Source organism: Delphinapterus leucas, chromosome 13 (assembly GCF_059928025.1).
Source record: "Delphinapterus leucas isolate spDelLeu-1000000601 "Yukka" chromosome 13, BTC_Dleu_Yukka2, whole genome shotgun sequence".
Lineage (NCBI taxonomy): Eukaryota > Metazoa > Chordata > Mammalia > Artiodactyla > Monodontidae > Delphinapterus > Delphinapterus leucas.
Window position 1 is genome coordinate 3,295,094 of NC_143141.1, and position 14,972 is coordinate 3,310,065.

Below are 14,972 nucleotides of genomic sequence, written 5' to 3' on the forward strand. Positions count from 1 at the left end.
CCCTTGCCCTATGGGCCCCGCAGATCCCAATGCAGGGGGTGGACAGGGAGAGGAGGGGCGGGGAGGGCAGGAGGGTGGTTGGCGGGGGAGACCTCAGAGGGCGACGCCGCACAGGCAGTCAGAAGCGCCCATCCCATCCCCCACGATGCTACTGGAGCTTACGTTTAGGAAGCCTATATATAAAGGCCACAATGAGCCGCTATGCTCTTTAGACAAGTAATTTCAAGGTAGGAACAAGAAACCCGGAAACTAAAATTGAGATGACCATCAAGTTTTGAATTCGTCCCATCCTTGTCATGAACTGAACGGGCATTCTCAACGAGGCGCTGTGGAGACCCTCAGGCCAGGAATGGACTTCCGGGGTTCCATGAACCCCTCAGCGTTACAGGATGGTCCTCTTGTATGCGCTGCCGTGCCAGGGCGAGGAGCCTCTGTTTTCAGCTAATCCCATTGCCCCAACATGGATGAGAATCTTTACATAGTTTACATCCGCATCGTCCTGAAAGAGGACCAGTACTGATGATGTGGGGGAGGCCCTCCGGCTTGAACGGTATTCGTGTGCAGAGGGGTGTCTACAGAAAGCCTCCAGCACCCGGGTGCCAGGCTGCAGCCGGCTGACGCTCCTGTCAGCACCCGTGGGCAGCCGGTTGGGGAGAAGAGAAGCCAGGTCCAGGAGGGCCCTTGGAAGAGGGAACGTCCACAGGCATTCCAGCCAGGCCGGCTGAGGCCAGCCCGTCTTCGGGATGCAGGGATGCCCACGGCGCAGCTCAGACCGAAACGCAGCTGGCACTGCCTCCCTGTCACTTCTTCCCTCAGGAAGACAAGGCCCCGGGGGATGTGCAGGGGGGCGGCTACCAAGAGTAACTGGGGCGCAATCTCTGAATGCTGCCCGCCGGGCAGGGCCCACGTCCTCCTCGAGGCAGTTTTGACGTTTTTGGTCGACGCTGGCAACGGAGAGTCACCAGGACCTGCTGTCTCGGAAACCGCCAGGTGTCTCACCCCAGGTCTGAGTGGTCCGCGGAGCCCTGGAAAGCAGGGATCCTGCCCCCATCTTTCAGACCAGAGGGCTGAGGCTCGGTGTGGGTGGAGGGCGGTGGTCTCCGGAGCACGTGTCACCCCAGGCCTCGCAGAAGCTCCCAGCCGACCTGCCAGGTGAGGTCCCGTCCTCAGCTCCGTGTCATTACTGCTCAGTCAACACTTCTCAGCAGGACCTAATTGCCTTCTAATTGTTTTCTCTGTGTTTGTTGTTTTTCTAATTAGAGACGCAAATTCCAAGCTTTGAGGACAAAACCTCTGTTGACTACTTTTTGTAACCCCCTTCCTGGGGGATCCAGAGGAGCCACCAGTAAAGACGCCATGCACTGATGGAAGAATCCAGACGTGCAAGGCAGATGAGCAGGCAGACCCCACCTCCCGAGCTATCGGAACGTTTGAGCGAGGGGTCGGTAGTGGCGTCCTTCCCCCGGGGGGAATGTTGACTCCCGAGCCTGGCGTGAGGGGCCGCTGGGCACAGACAGCAGAATCCTCCCGCTGCCTCTGTTGCAGGGAGAAACACGCACAGACCCGCACCGCCCGCGAGCTCGGGCTGGGGAGGAACAGACGGCAGGGGAGGAAAGGGTGCTGGGGACAGCGGCCGGGCCGCTCACGGGCACCAGGCAGCGGAGGGGCGGCGCGGCTGGGGGGCTCTGCAGGCAGGGCTGAGCCTGGGGAGGCGGGTGGAGGCCAGCGTTCCTTAGCGGTGAGGGGCCCCGACAGCTGCGGTGGCGACCACTCTGCACAGCTCTGCAGCGACCCAGGCCTGACCCTGGGGCACAAGTCCCACCTTCAGGGACGAGACCTGCTGTCTGCTAGGACTGCCCCTGCGCCCGCTCCACCACTGCTGCCGTGGGAGCTGCCCTTGGTCCGAAATGGCCCCAGCTCCCTAGTCTGTCGGAAGAACCCCGAGAAGTGAGAGGCCAGGTTGGGAGCCGAGCGCCCAGGAGACCTGGGACACGGCCCCCATCCTGCAGGATGTCCGCCCAGCCCAGAAACCCTAAGAGCCTCCCAATAAGTCTCCCTTTTCAGTGTAAAGACAGCCCAAGTCTGGGGTTCTTGCCACCTGCCACCGACAGGTCCTCATATAGCCGAACACAACCACCTACCGATGTGCAGTGTCCAGCTCCCTTTCCTTTATCTGTGAATCGCCGTGAAACACGCCTCTCCTCTACCACCCTCCCCTCACTTCAAGGCAATACAAAATTCAGTGTAATTGTGGGGGACCCCGAGCGGGAACAGTGACGACAGTGTCCTCGGCGGAGAAGTCTACAGGGTTCGAAACGCCATCAGGAGAGTTTGTGTGAATCTTGCATTCTCGACTTGGAGAGAAGGACCTCACACTGTGAGGCTGGCTCCCCCGCGGAGGTTTCAATCATTTTTAAGAGAAGTACAATCAAGTCTTGGGAAAATGAAAAAGGAATAAATTTGGAGTTCCCGTGAACAGTTTTCATAGACGATCCAAAAGTGGTCCTAACTTTTGTTAAAGCTGAAGTAGCAGTGATTTCATGAAAAGTAACAGGAATTTACCACTTTATTAAAGGGGTCTCCTCCCATCCGTTAAAGAAAATTTCCTAGAAGGAACCTGTCTGGTTTGTATTTATAACTTGTTAAATAAATAAATGTCTGATGAATAAAAATTGAGTAAGAAAAAGCACTAACACAGCAAGACTAGGACCCGGTATTCTGCTACTGCAGGAACAGTGCCTGAAAGGCTGAGGGCCTGTGTAAAACCCAGGTTTTATCAGGATCAGGTATGAGGAGGCCAACAAGCCAGCAAGTGACTGCCTGAAAGGCACGCGGCAGGCATGTGGTTCACTGTGGCCAGGGACCCGCTAACCCTGGGAGGGGCCCTCCCTCCAGGCAGCAAGGCCCCAAGACGTCTGGAAACACATGGTTAAAGCAGGCCTTCACTCCAAAAATCATGGCCTTTAAATACCTTCTGATTCTAATGAAATACCTAATTCTACCTTATGGTTCCTTTTTTGAAATATATATTATACATGTTATTATTTAGTTTAAAAAGTTAATGGCCTGTGCTGAAGGAAGGAATACACTGATATGACTTGAATTGTTTTTTTCCCCACATTTTGCGCCTCTATAGTAATTTATATTTTCCGAGAAATGACAAAAAAATTCTGACAATATTTTGCTCAGTGTTGAAGCTCAGTAGTTTTTATAGCTTAGTGCTCAAAGATTACTTTCAATTTTCAGTAATGAGTTCACGGTGCCCTAACCAAAGGCTTACAGTAAGAAGAAAATCTTCTGTAGCCCACAAAGTTGGTCACCAGAGAAGGCGGCAGTATTTCTGTGAGGAGATGATGATTTTTATGGCCCCTTGACTGTTAATTTGGAGGAATGGGTCACAGGCTTCCTGGTAGAGGCGCTTGCTTGACATCAACACTCGTGCAAACACAAGGTGCTGGCCCTCCCTTATAAACAATGAGAGCTCCTCGCCGGCTGCCACCTCCCGTGGTGTGTGAGGGCTGAGCACCTGTGTCAGTGGGGCTGCTGAATCGAGTGTAGCCTGGACGTCTTAACAGATACATGGAGACACTCGGTCTCCAGCACTCAGCTACCCCGCGTACAGCACCGTGTTTCTGTTTCTCGTGAGGAGTCAAGGCAGTGAAGTGTCATTCTTTTTCCAGGAAACTGCCTGCGTACACCATGACCCCACTCCTTCCCTCGTCCAACTGAGATCCTGTGCGCCTGGGTTTAAGCAAACGACAGCGGTTAAGGAGGGGTTTCTTGAGGAAAATCACAACCCACACTGATAGGGTACCTGCTCTGGGCTCCGCGGCTCCTGTGGATTTTACTGAACCCTCTAACCCTGGGACAGGGGCTGCTGTGCTCCCCTCCTCACAAGCGACCACCCAGCTGTGAGGAGGTCAGCTGCCCCCGGAGACTGTTCTCGAGCTCCTACATCCCAACTCACGGTAGTCTTTCATTCACTTTTATCATAAAATGGTTCATAATAAAAATCACACGTATCACATTTGAAAGGTACAGTAAAGTGGACACTCATGTAACCCTCCTCCTAACCAAAGATTATGACCAATACCCTTGACCCCTGCTCCCACCAGGTCAGGCCCAAGATCTCACCATGGTGTCTGCTTCACCTGCTGGATCTAGGGCTGCACACAAAGGGCGGACTTATTGTCCTTAAAACCCCCCCCAAACCCTCCTCATGCCCGTGGTTCTCAGTATCATAGGGAGGGACCGCTCTGGGCATCTTGTGAGAGCAATGGAACTACGTAGCCCAGAAAAAGTGACGCATGTATAGAACCCTGGAACTACTTCAAGGTTTCACAGACACGCTAAAGCCAGATCCTCAGAACTAATTCATACTGTGACCGCAAGTCTGTACCCAGCTTGGAAGGTACTATGCTAAGTGAAATAAGCCAGAAAGAGAAAGGCAAACTCAGGCGTGGTATCACTTATACGTAGAATCTTTAAAAAAAAAAAAAAAAAAGTCACACTCAAACAGAGAGTGGAATGGTGGTTGCCGGGGGCTTGGAGGGGGGGACTGGCCTGTTGTCCTCCGCAGAGACTCAGCTGGGCTCCTGACAAAGACGCTCCACGGGCTTCACTCTTCTCAACAAGGACTCTCATCCCTCAGTTTTGAAAGATATGCTGTAACAACTGCTCTCTGGGAAAACGAGTGAGTCCAAGTCCGTCCTGTCATTAAGTTAGCAGTGCGGCTCTGCTGGGTCAGATGTATGGGGCTGGGCCTTTCCGTCCGCAAAAGGCAGTCTCTTGATTGGATTTTGCTGAATGCTCCTTTCATGTCGAATGTGCCAAGATTCTGAGTTATGCTTCTAAAGCTCTCTTCTGAAAAAGTTTTAAAAGTAAAGCAGCAGAACAAAGCTAAACAGTTTTAAATAATGATTTTGAGAAGGTAACCTTTACGACATTGCATTTAGCACAAATCAGCTCCCAACTCCAAGGTGTGACGGTGCTGCTTCACCCTGCCAGCGCCTGCCTCCTGCGCGTCCGCCGCGTGCCAGGCGCACAGCGCCCCCTCCTTTCCCGCCCAGACACTCAGCGCTTCTTCCAGGTGAACTTCCTGCGGGCTCCCTCCTGGCCCGGCTTCTTCCGCTCTCTGACACGGGGATCGGCAGTAAGCAGTCCCGCTGCAGCATAAAAAGAGACGCCTTTATGAACCATGGAAAGCGCAGGAAGGCAGGAGAAGCGCCTGGACCGGCAGCTCCTGCCGTCAGAGGAAGAGCACCCAGGCCCACAAGCAGTTCCCAGCCTCATGTACAACTCAGGACAGCAGTCTGCGTTCACGCTCCTAAGCTATCTCCCCAGCTTCTGAGGCAAACACCAGGCACATTACTTGAGTCTGCTTTCCTTCTCCTATGAGAGATATGACTCCCTTTTGGTTTTTAAACTTGTTCAACTTAAGACAAAGCTGCTCTGCTGTGCCAGTCGCTACTCACTGCCAGGGAACTTGCCCGGCACACCTACTATTACAGATGTGCAAGTTTTAAGAGGGAGAAAAGAAAAACTTCCTGGGTGGCGAAGTGTGTGGAAGCATACAGACACCATACAGTAACAGTGCCCGTGAATATACCGACACATAATATATGACTTATCAAACATATCTGAGAAAAGAAACTTATTTTTCTAATTTGTGTGATAATAATATTTCTTGGTACTTTGTTTCAGAATCTAAAAAAGGTTTTAGAGTTGTGTCCTCAGCACGAGGCACTGGTTCCAGAAGAGTGAAGTCAGTTTAGACTGGAAGCTCCCGGTCTCGCACCGTCAGGAGTAATTACAACTTCTGAGCAATAAGCAGGTCACTCTCAGTGTACGGCCCCGATGGGTGTGCCCAGTGGCGGCCCAGACGCGGGATGTTGGTAACTACCACAAGAACACCAGCGACGAGAAAACTCTTTAACTGTGTTTATAAACATGTAAACAGACCGGAGTTTCTCACTTTTTCACCTTTCCAGCACTAGCACTTCTCTTCACTGTATGTGAGGTTTCTGTATTTTATTAAGGTACTTTCAATGGCCACACAGCAAAGGCAAAATTCACATTTTACACTTGTCATATACCCATAGCTCTTGCATTTACTTGTACTTAGGGGGTGTGGAATAACACAACGTTTTGTGCGGAATGCAAACAAGACCTGTCTAATTTCTAGTTTAAATGATAAGTAATGATGCTTTATTACTTTTCAATATGCACAGAAACTCAAAACTAGCAGAATTGTTAAGTGAGGTCCTATCAAATGATTTTAATGACTAGATATGAGTCCTACAAAATGGTGAACTGTTTATAAGCAAATGGATTTTTAGAGGTTTAAAAAAATTAACTTGCTTAAGCTATGCGTGGCCCTATCTGCAGCGTGGGATCAGAACCCCAGCAGCGCAGTGGGAGGGCAGGGGCAGGGCCCACGTCACTTGCCCAGAGGGGCTCCTGGGCCCAGAGGCGCCGGGGGCCTTGCTGAGGCCACACAGCCGGTCGGCAGTGCCCGCAGTGCTTTCCTCCTTCACAAATGGTGGGAAGACACTCCTCAGCTAGAGCTGCCCCGACTGACTGTGAAATGCGGACGCAGGGCCCTAACAAACATATTGATCGTAGAACCCTTCTCCCCCTGTGCAGAGACTCCGGAATTCACGGCTAGGTGACAGGGTCATACAGAGTGAGTAAGGGAAATAAAATTCGAACTAATATCACAGTGGAAAAGGAATCTCCAATAACTTTGGAGAGAAACACCTTAGGGGTTCCATCATTAAATCGAATAACGATTACAAATTTCTGTAATAAAACAAAAGCCACCGCTCACGTGCCCGACACAAAACGGAGTCGGATGCAGACTCGAGGGTCCCCCGTCCCCCCGCCCCCCGACCTGAACTCGCACCTTGGCGCATCCACTCGACCTCGTCCTCGGTGACAAAGCTGCACAAGGCTCTCGCCGTCGCCAAGCGGATGGCCCCCGCCTGCGCCGCCCGCCCGCCCCCCGACACCGTGCAGGTCACGTCGTGTTCTCCAAGCCGGTCGAGGAAGTGGAAAGGGAACATCAGCTGTTCTCTAAGGCACAGCACGAGAGGTGGAGTTAAGTTCACTGCGAAGATACACAACGTTACAGGCTGCTCACATTCTGGGCGTGTGTTAGACCCACACCAGACGCAGAAACGCTAGCGTCTCCGCCACTCAGATGCTCTGTGAGAGCAGGGTCAGGCCTCTTCTGCTCGGGCACAATGGCACACCCCGGCTGTTTGCTGGCCCTGCTTGTCTCCCGAGAATTTTGTGAGGCTTGAACATAACCTCGTAACGAAGTCAAAGCTGGGAGAGCTCCTTTAATCCACTGAATCCACCTCTCTGGATTCAGTGCTCAGATGCAGTATTAACAGGTCTTCCCAAGCAGCTATCAAGTGCCGTTGGGGTCACGAAGCAAAGTGAACGATGCTGCATCTGTAGGAGGCTTGTGCTCGTCCTGACGCCGTGAGTTTTAAAGTCACTGAAACCACACCCGACATTTTCCCACTGAGACACGCACTCTGCCTGCAGTTCCCTCGGCTGCAGGGTCCTGCCAGGTGACACCCCACAGACCAGTCAGGCCCGCTTCCCTCCACAGCCACTGAGCACCCATGCGGTCCAGGCAGGGCCAGAGCCAGAGGCTGGAGCAGGCAGACTGCCCTGGGCCGCCTTCTCACTCACAAACAAGGGGTCGCTTCTGCCTTGATAGCGCTTAAGAATTTTACTTAGAGACGCTGATGAATATTGAATATCGCGTTTGCTTGTTTGGTCTGACACTGCAGCTTTCTGGACCCCCCAAGTAAAGGTTAGCGTCACACAGTGAGGCTGAGAGCTGGATGCCACCCCTTGGACTGCACACTAGCGGAGCAAGCCCAGGCTGGTGTGGATGGACACAACAAGAGCTCGGAAGGGCAGAGTTAACTGGAATTTGTAACAATACTGCTTCAACAGGGATGCTGTTCCAACAGGAATGAAACAAGTCCTACAATAGAAAACAGGTATGAAACGACCTAAATCTAATATTGTTTTCTTTGAACAAATGTTCCAAAGTAACCAAATAAAAAACAGGGATGCTACAAAAGTAGTACTACAGTTGACCTTTGAACAACATGGGTTTGAACTGTGCAGGCCTGCTGACACGTGGATTTTTTTCAACAGTAAATACTACAGACCTACACCATCCACAGTGGTCGGATCCCTCGATGAGGAAACTCGATACAAAGAGCCATCGGTAAGGTTGTACTCAGATTTTCCACTGTGCTGGGAAAATCCCAACCTCCACATTGTTCAAGGGTCAACGATATTATAAATAATAGCTATGTTATAAGAGCTAAAGAAAATTTAGAGGCTGATAATCTAACCCCGCCATTTCCAGCAAGGACACCGAGGTCAGTATGGAACCTAAGGAACTGGCTTTGGCACATCACAGGCCCGCGCTGCCGGACACGACTGTGCAGGTGAATGACATGAGTGATGATGTTACTAAGAGAAGCCCTGCTCACCTACTCGTTTGGGAGCTTAAACATTTATCTGTTTCAATTCCTAAAACTTTAAGATTCCCTAACAAATGCTTATATAGATTAAAAAACTGAGACTAAAATTTGGGGAAAAAATTCAGGCTCTATGAGAGCACTTGAGTCAGGGTGGTCAAGGCGAGAAAGGACCTGAGGAAGAAGTCTGCACAGTCAGGAAGCTGGTGCACACTGAGCACGACACTAGGTCCATAAAGAGAGACAGCAACACCCAAAGGGTACAGTTGAAAACCATCACACACCTATTGGTTTTAATTAATCTGGACTCACACTAGTACATGCAAAAACAGTTACACGGCATGAAAATACTTCACAAATCTCTCCTCTCAGTGATCTCAGATGAAATCCTGAGCTAAAATAATCAATTTTATTTTGCTCTTTGTTATATAATCAAAGTTATTTTGAAAAAAAACATTTCCTCCTTTCAATCTTCTCTGAATGCCACTCCGACGGCACCAGCTGCGCAGCCCCTAGCCTGGTACATGTATAGAGTCATGTGCTCTTATCTCTCTGTGACTGCTTAAGATGCTAGCTTGTCTCCTCTACTGCACGGTTAGTGCCATGTGAGGAATGTACTCCCTTTGCACAGGTGATCAATTAAGAGTTGCTTCCCTGGCTGAGTGACAGAGCAAAGGCCTTTCCAAATCAAAAAGCACTGCTCTGTGTACCCCACACAGCACCAGGCGCAGCGTGGTAAATGTCTGCTAAGTGAATGAATAAACACAAAATTTCTGACAGCTCGGGGAAGGAACACAGTTGACACTCCCAATGGCCTGTTTGCTATGTCTGTGTAAAAACAGCCTAAAGAAAGGACCCTGGAAAGAAAAGCAAGCAGTTCAAACTGACCTTCAGGCAAGCACCTCAGAGATCATCAAGTCCAACTCCCTCCTACCATTTAGGGAGGTGACCTTTAAACATCTTGGCTGAGTTCACACAGCTGGAAAACAGACCTAGAATCAAGATCACCCATTCCTGGCTCGGCCGTCTCCCTACTACTGGTCAGTGGTCACCTCCCTGCTCATCTGTAAGCTCGTGAGCCACTCGTGCAGGAGGAAAGGCCAGTCCCCGAGTAGCATGGCTGCCGTAAATCCCGACAACTACTGAAAGACAGTGAGGCGGTTTGGGTGCCTATCCCACCAAGACTAGCCTCAGGCTTCCCAATCAGATAGGGAGTTTCTTGACAACAGAAACCGTACCTCACATGGCTCTTGTATCTTCGCAATGCCAAGAACAAGACTGGGCACACAGACAACCCTTAGCAAATGCCTGCTGAATCAGACTGAAGAGTAAGTTCTAAGGGGGCAACTTAATTGTGAGATAAAGTCAAAATCGAGACTTGCTATTAAATCATCAGGAGTTATATCTGAAAACAAATTAACAGACAGTTATTGATCAAATGCCATTCCTTACAGCAGTCGTAATGCTGAAGTTACGGGTCTCTCTGGCTTTTGGTACGACAAATAATAGCTTCCTCCATCGCCTTCCCTGAGAGGGTGATGGCAGAATTAGTTTAATTCCTACTAAACAGAGTTAGACACACACACACAAATAAAATAAACATACATTTCCTGAAGTAATTATTCCATCCAGAAGCTTACACTATAATGGCATGGTCCTCTTTCCTGACATAAGCATTGGGATCATAAGAGCCATAACTCTTCTGACCCTAAACACCACTACAGGAACCAGGAGATTAGGAAGAGAGGAACTAACCATGCAGAACTGCTGTGACTTGTGGATAATGACAGTAACGACTGGGAAAATCATAACCATCTCAAGAAGAGGCCTTATACAGTGACTAAGGAACATATCTCAGATGGGCATATTTAGTGGAGTTGGGTTGTAACACCTATTTATAATTAATGTCTGTTTCTCCATGGGATACATATTTCAAAGAATAAAATTGCCATATGTAGCCATGGGAACTAAGCAAAGCCTGATGAGCTCTTATTTTAATATATAAATGTCAGGTTTCTTTGCTTGCTCAAAATATATATATATAAAACTTTCTGTGAATAGAAAAAAATCCAAAGTGATAAAGCGAACTTTTTCTAATATTTACGACGGTAAGTGCCAAACAAGGTTGGTCTTCGTTGTTTTGCGGCTGCCCATCCCCAAACCCAGGAAGCAGAGGTGGCATAGTCTGCATTTCAGAACACAAGACCCCGAGACACTCAACTTCCGGTATGATCTGATGAAAAGGGGAGGAAGACTCAATTAATGAGGAATTCTAGAGATGCTTTTTAAAGATCTTGAAAACAACATAAAACATAGTGACAGCATCCCTCTAGCTAGTTTGATATATTCTACTAGTTAAAAGAAATCATCATGCAGACAAATATAATCAGAAAATCATAAGCCTTGGTTGATCGTGACATACTATAAAGTACATTTTCTTTAAAAACAAAACCAAAACAAAGACCTCACCTGTCCTGAGTCACCGGAAAGTAGAGCAGGTAGTCGACCCCATTTACTTCTATCCTCCCACTTCCATGGTCATAAACAGCCACTTTTGCCTTTGCAGTCTTTCTGTTACCTTTAAAAATATGAGACATCTATTAGTGAACATCTTGAGGCCCAATGCTTTGACAGAGGCAAAACTACATTAAATTTTTCCCCCAGAATAACAATATGTAACACTCTATATAGGAAAGTTCTATAATTATTACAAGTCAAACAAAAATAGAACAGGCAAACTACACCATAATTGACGTAATAAAGCTTACTATGGGGTGATTTTGTTCCTTAATCCCATTTTAGAAACACTACAATGATTTTAGTTTCAACAAAGTAATTCATATTTATTTATATTATTTAAAAAATCAATTTACATAGTGTTCTTTTTAAATTAATAAGAGTATATCTTAATCGTATAATTTTTAAAATATATGAACAGTATAATAAAGTATAATTGGTAGAAATAAAAGGAATCCTTAGGAAAGGCCACACTTCTTTGAAAATATTAACTGAAAATGAAATGATGTAAAATTTTTTAAAGTTGCAGATATATCATTTAATAACTCAATTCTTTAAAGTTACATCATGTCAAATGTCTCTGTACACCTACAAGGAAGATGTGAGTCGAGGACCTAAAGTTTTAATGTTCTGTAGTTTTAGCATCTGACGTGCAGATTCACCGAAAATTTTCATTTAATATAAGAAACCTTTATTTAGAAACCTAAACCTTTATAAGAAACCTATATTTTGTTGTTTCTACCAGTTGAAAATATGAAAATACAAAGTGTTAATATGACTGTGTAGGTATGTGCCCACATTTTTTTCTTACAACATTATAAAGTTCAGTTTTTAAAAACGTCAACAGAACCTTAATATTCGGAAATCCAGCATAGCAGCAGCAAAAATAAACAAACAAAATGAACACCAAAGGGCAAGAACAAATAAACTAAACATTCGGCTATTTCCCAATCCTCGGCGGGGGGGGGCGGTGTTCTCTTTCCACGGGTGCGTTACCTTGGCCTGTGCTGAAGGCCATACCCTTCTCATCATACTGCAAAGGCTCAATCAGCTGTTTTTTCGATTGAATGGTTACACTCCTGCGGAACCTGCCCACAAATTCTTCTTCAGCCGCGTCACACGGCAACGCCGATAACCTTTCCAGCAGCCGAATGAACTGTGCGTACTGCAGACAATAAAAATTCATTAGGAGATGCAAGTGTAATTGCATTTGCTAAATTTTTTCTATTTTTATATACTTGATCTTTCCAATGTTGCTTTTCCTGATGAATTTTGACAGAATGACACTTCCGCAACTTCATGCTGCTTTTAAAACAGCGTGCAGATGCAGCACTTCCCCTGTGTACCTTTAGTGCTCAATCTTTTCTTTCGAGAAACAAAGAGATTTATCATTCAAAGAAAAATCCATTTCTCTGTATCAGGATTACATGAAGGTGAAATTTAAATTCACTTTCAAAAAAATACTTAGATGATCTTTAAGTATAATTTCTACTCTTTTATTAGAACTGTATCAAGAGGCGCTTCATAAATAATTTCTAGCAAGTTTCGTACAGTAAAATGGGAAGAGTCTGATTTTGAGAAAACGTACCTCTTAAACTACATTTCATAATACATTTGGCAAATGTATCTTTAGCTGTTCAAGCTGTGTTACTTTAATGTTTATGATTTCCTTTAAAACCGAACAATCAAGCTATTTAAAAATTCAAGAGATACTTGACTTAAAGGGCAACCTCTTGAAATAAATTACCCTTGCTACTCAGTGCATTTTTTTTAATAGTTCTTGAACATGTGATTAGAAAGTAAACAACTTGGTATTAACCCCTTAAAATTAGAAGCCAGAGTAATCACTCTAAAGTGTTTATGCAGAAGGAAACAACTGATACTTGAGATCCTTAGCATGGAGTGTGAAACCCAGTTTTTGATAACCTTATTTATGTTTTGCCAACCCTAAAAATCATACTCATCTTTGTTACCACTGCCTTTACAGTGAAAATCTGCCATTAATAATTTGAAATGTATAAAAAATCTCACAAGTAAGATTAAAAGGGCCGCTTCAATTATTGCTTCCTGTGATGTTACAATACTGGAGAAGGCAACTGTCTGAGGAAGAGTGAACTGCTAGCCACCTGTGGTACCCAGCCTGGTAAAGCTCCATCACCTTCATTCACAGGCCTGTCCTTCCTCAGCTGTTCTCAGTTCCTCTGCACCGGCTGTAATACCCTTGAACACACAAGGAGGCAACTACAGGTATGACCCAGCCTTGCCTGTGAACTGGGATCATGGCTCAAGACATCACTGACTACCCCTGCCTTCCTCATCTTGACACCAGCCATCAGCTTCAGGATTTCTTCCAACAGCCAGCTGCCCAAGGTACAAAGATACCTATATATTTGGTTGTTTTGTGTTCATAGCTGCACACCTATAACAAAGTCCTTGGGATGTTTTCAAAATGAAAACAAACCAACCTGTATTATAAAAATAAAAGCAGCCAGAAAACAGGGAACACTGAAATGGTTCATTCAATGAAGGAGCAAAGAGAGGTTTTTCAGTTGGATCCACGTGCAGTGATACTGACTTGGCAGTTAGGATATGAGAAATTAATTTCAGATCTTTAACTCACCAAATGCCCGACACCTTAGTTAAGCAAATTGCAACTTTTCCAAAACATGAATTTCTTCAATATGTTAAATGAAGAAAAGAGCAATTTAAGCATATGACTTGAAATCTACACGGCAGCAAGGTACTAACAATGTTACCCACTGCCACGGAAGGAAAAAACCTTTCTTGGAACAATTTGTGAAATTTTTCTATACTCCAATCTTCCAGAAATAATCTAAATTTAGAACATCAACACATTTAAAACATCAAATTTCCTGTGATAATACTGGCATATAGTAGAACATTGAGCAAAAAAAGAATCAGACTAAGACCTAAAGCAGGGGTCACCACATTCCTAGGCTTTAACGTTCACTGGGGGAGCCTGCTGAAACTGTGGATTCCTGGGTGACACCCATGGAAATTCTGCGTGAGGTCTGAACCTTGGGAACTGCATTTTGTAACCAGCATTCCAGGTGATTCTGATACAGGCAGTTTTGCCGATTCCACGATGAAACATACTGGCCGTGTGGATACTGCATTTGGTAAGTCAGGAAGGTAACCATGCGCTTCATTTCTCTCCTACTTAACCTGTAACAGCCCCTTACACTTATCATTAGCCTGTAAAATTAGCACCCACTTTACTGAAGGGGGTGAAAAATGACACCTGCCATGCGCCCCTGAACAAGGGGCAGAGGATGCAAGCGCACTTGTGGAGGAGGGTCTGGGGACCAGGCACCTTCCTGACCCTCCCAGGGCAGAAATCAGCTCCATATGTTTTAAAAGGAAAACCGTCTTATGAACAACTGCCTCTGAGGAACATTACTATTAGGATCCTAAATACAGCAAATGTCTACAATCTTACGGCACAGGTCCCCTTAAATTAAAAAGATTAATTACTCACATCTTGATCTGACAGTTTTTCCACTAGCATTTCTTCCAGTTCCTCCTTAATCAGCCATCTGCTGCCAATCGGGTCTCTGTTAAAATATCACATTATATTCTCTTTTAAATTAACCATACAATGAGTTATATCACAAAAGATCCCACAAGTAGTAGTGATTCTTGATTGCGAAACACATTTTTGTATTATATAGCTGTAAAATTTCATCCAAGTAAATGATTTTTGAGACACATTATTTCATTTCCTCAATCTACTTTAGAAAAGATACCCAGTCTAGCAAATGTTCCGTTCGCAGAGTTAGACATGGCATTGGGGAACCCATGTGATGATATTCAAGTCACTAGATTTCTCAAAAATTAAAACTGTGCTTGCTTTTCATAATTTACTTTAAAGGGTATGTTACAGACACAGAGTTAATCTGTCAATGGACTAAAGTAGTAATG

The 14,972-nt window shown here is 46.1% G+C and overlaps 1 protein-coding gene across 5 annotated transcripts in view; it reads right to left on the bottom strand.

Annotated features, from left to right (window-relative positions):
• Positions 1-4,465: 4,465 nt before the first annotated feature.
• The window catches only part of MRPS9 (mitochondrial ribosomal protein S9), a 44,126-nt gene continuing 33,619 nt past the window's right edge, over positions 4,466-14,972 (bottom strand). For 2 of the 5 annotated variants that reach the window (XM_022599262.3, XM_089922560.1), the window contains exons 7-11: positions 14,530-14,605; positions 12,027-12,195; positions 10,983-11,091; positions 6,905-7,074; positions 4,960-5,165 (exon numbers count right to left, since the gene is read on the bottom strand). In XM_022599262.3, coding sequence (XP_022454970.1) covers positions 5,074-5,165; positions 6,905-7,074; positions 10,983-11,091; positions 12,027-12,195; positions 14,530-14,605 — 616 coding nt within the window. In that variant the 3' untranslated portion in view covers positions 4,960-5,073. Of the gene's footprint in view, positions 5,166-6,904; positions 8,006-10,982; positions 11,092-12,026; positions 12,196-14,529; positions 14,606-14,972 lie in introns of those variants that run through there. The other 3 variants (XM_089922559.1, XM_089922561.1, XM_089922562.1) reach the window with 3 other exon arrangements.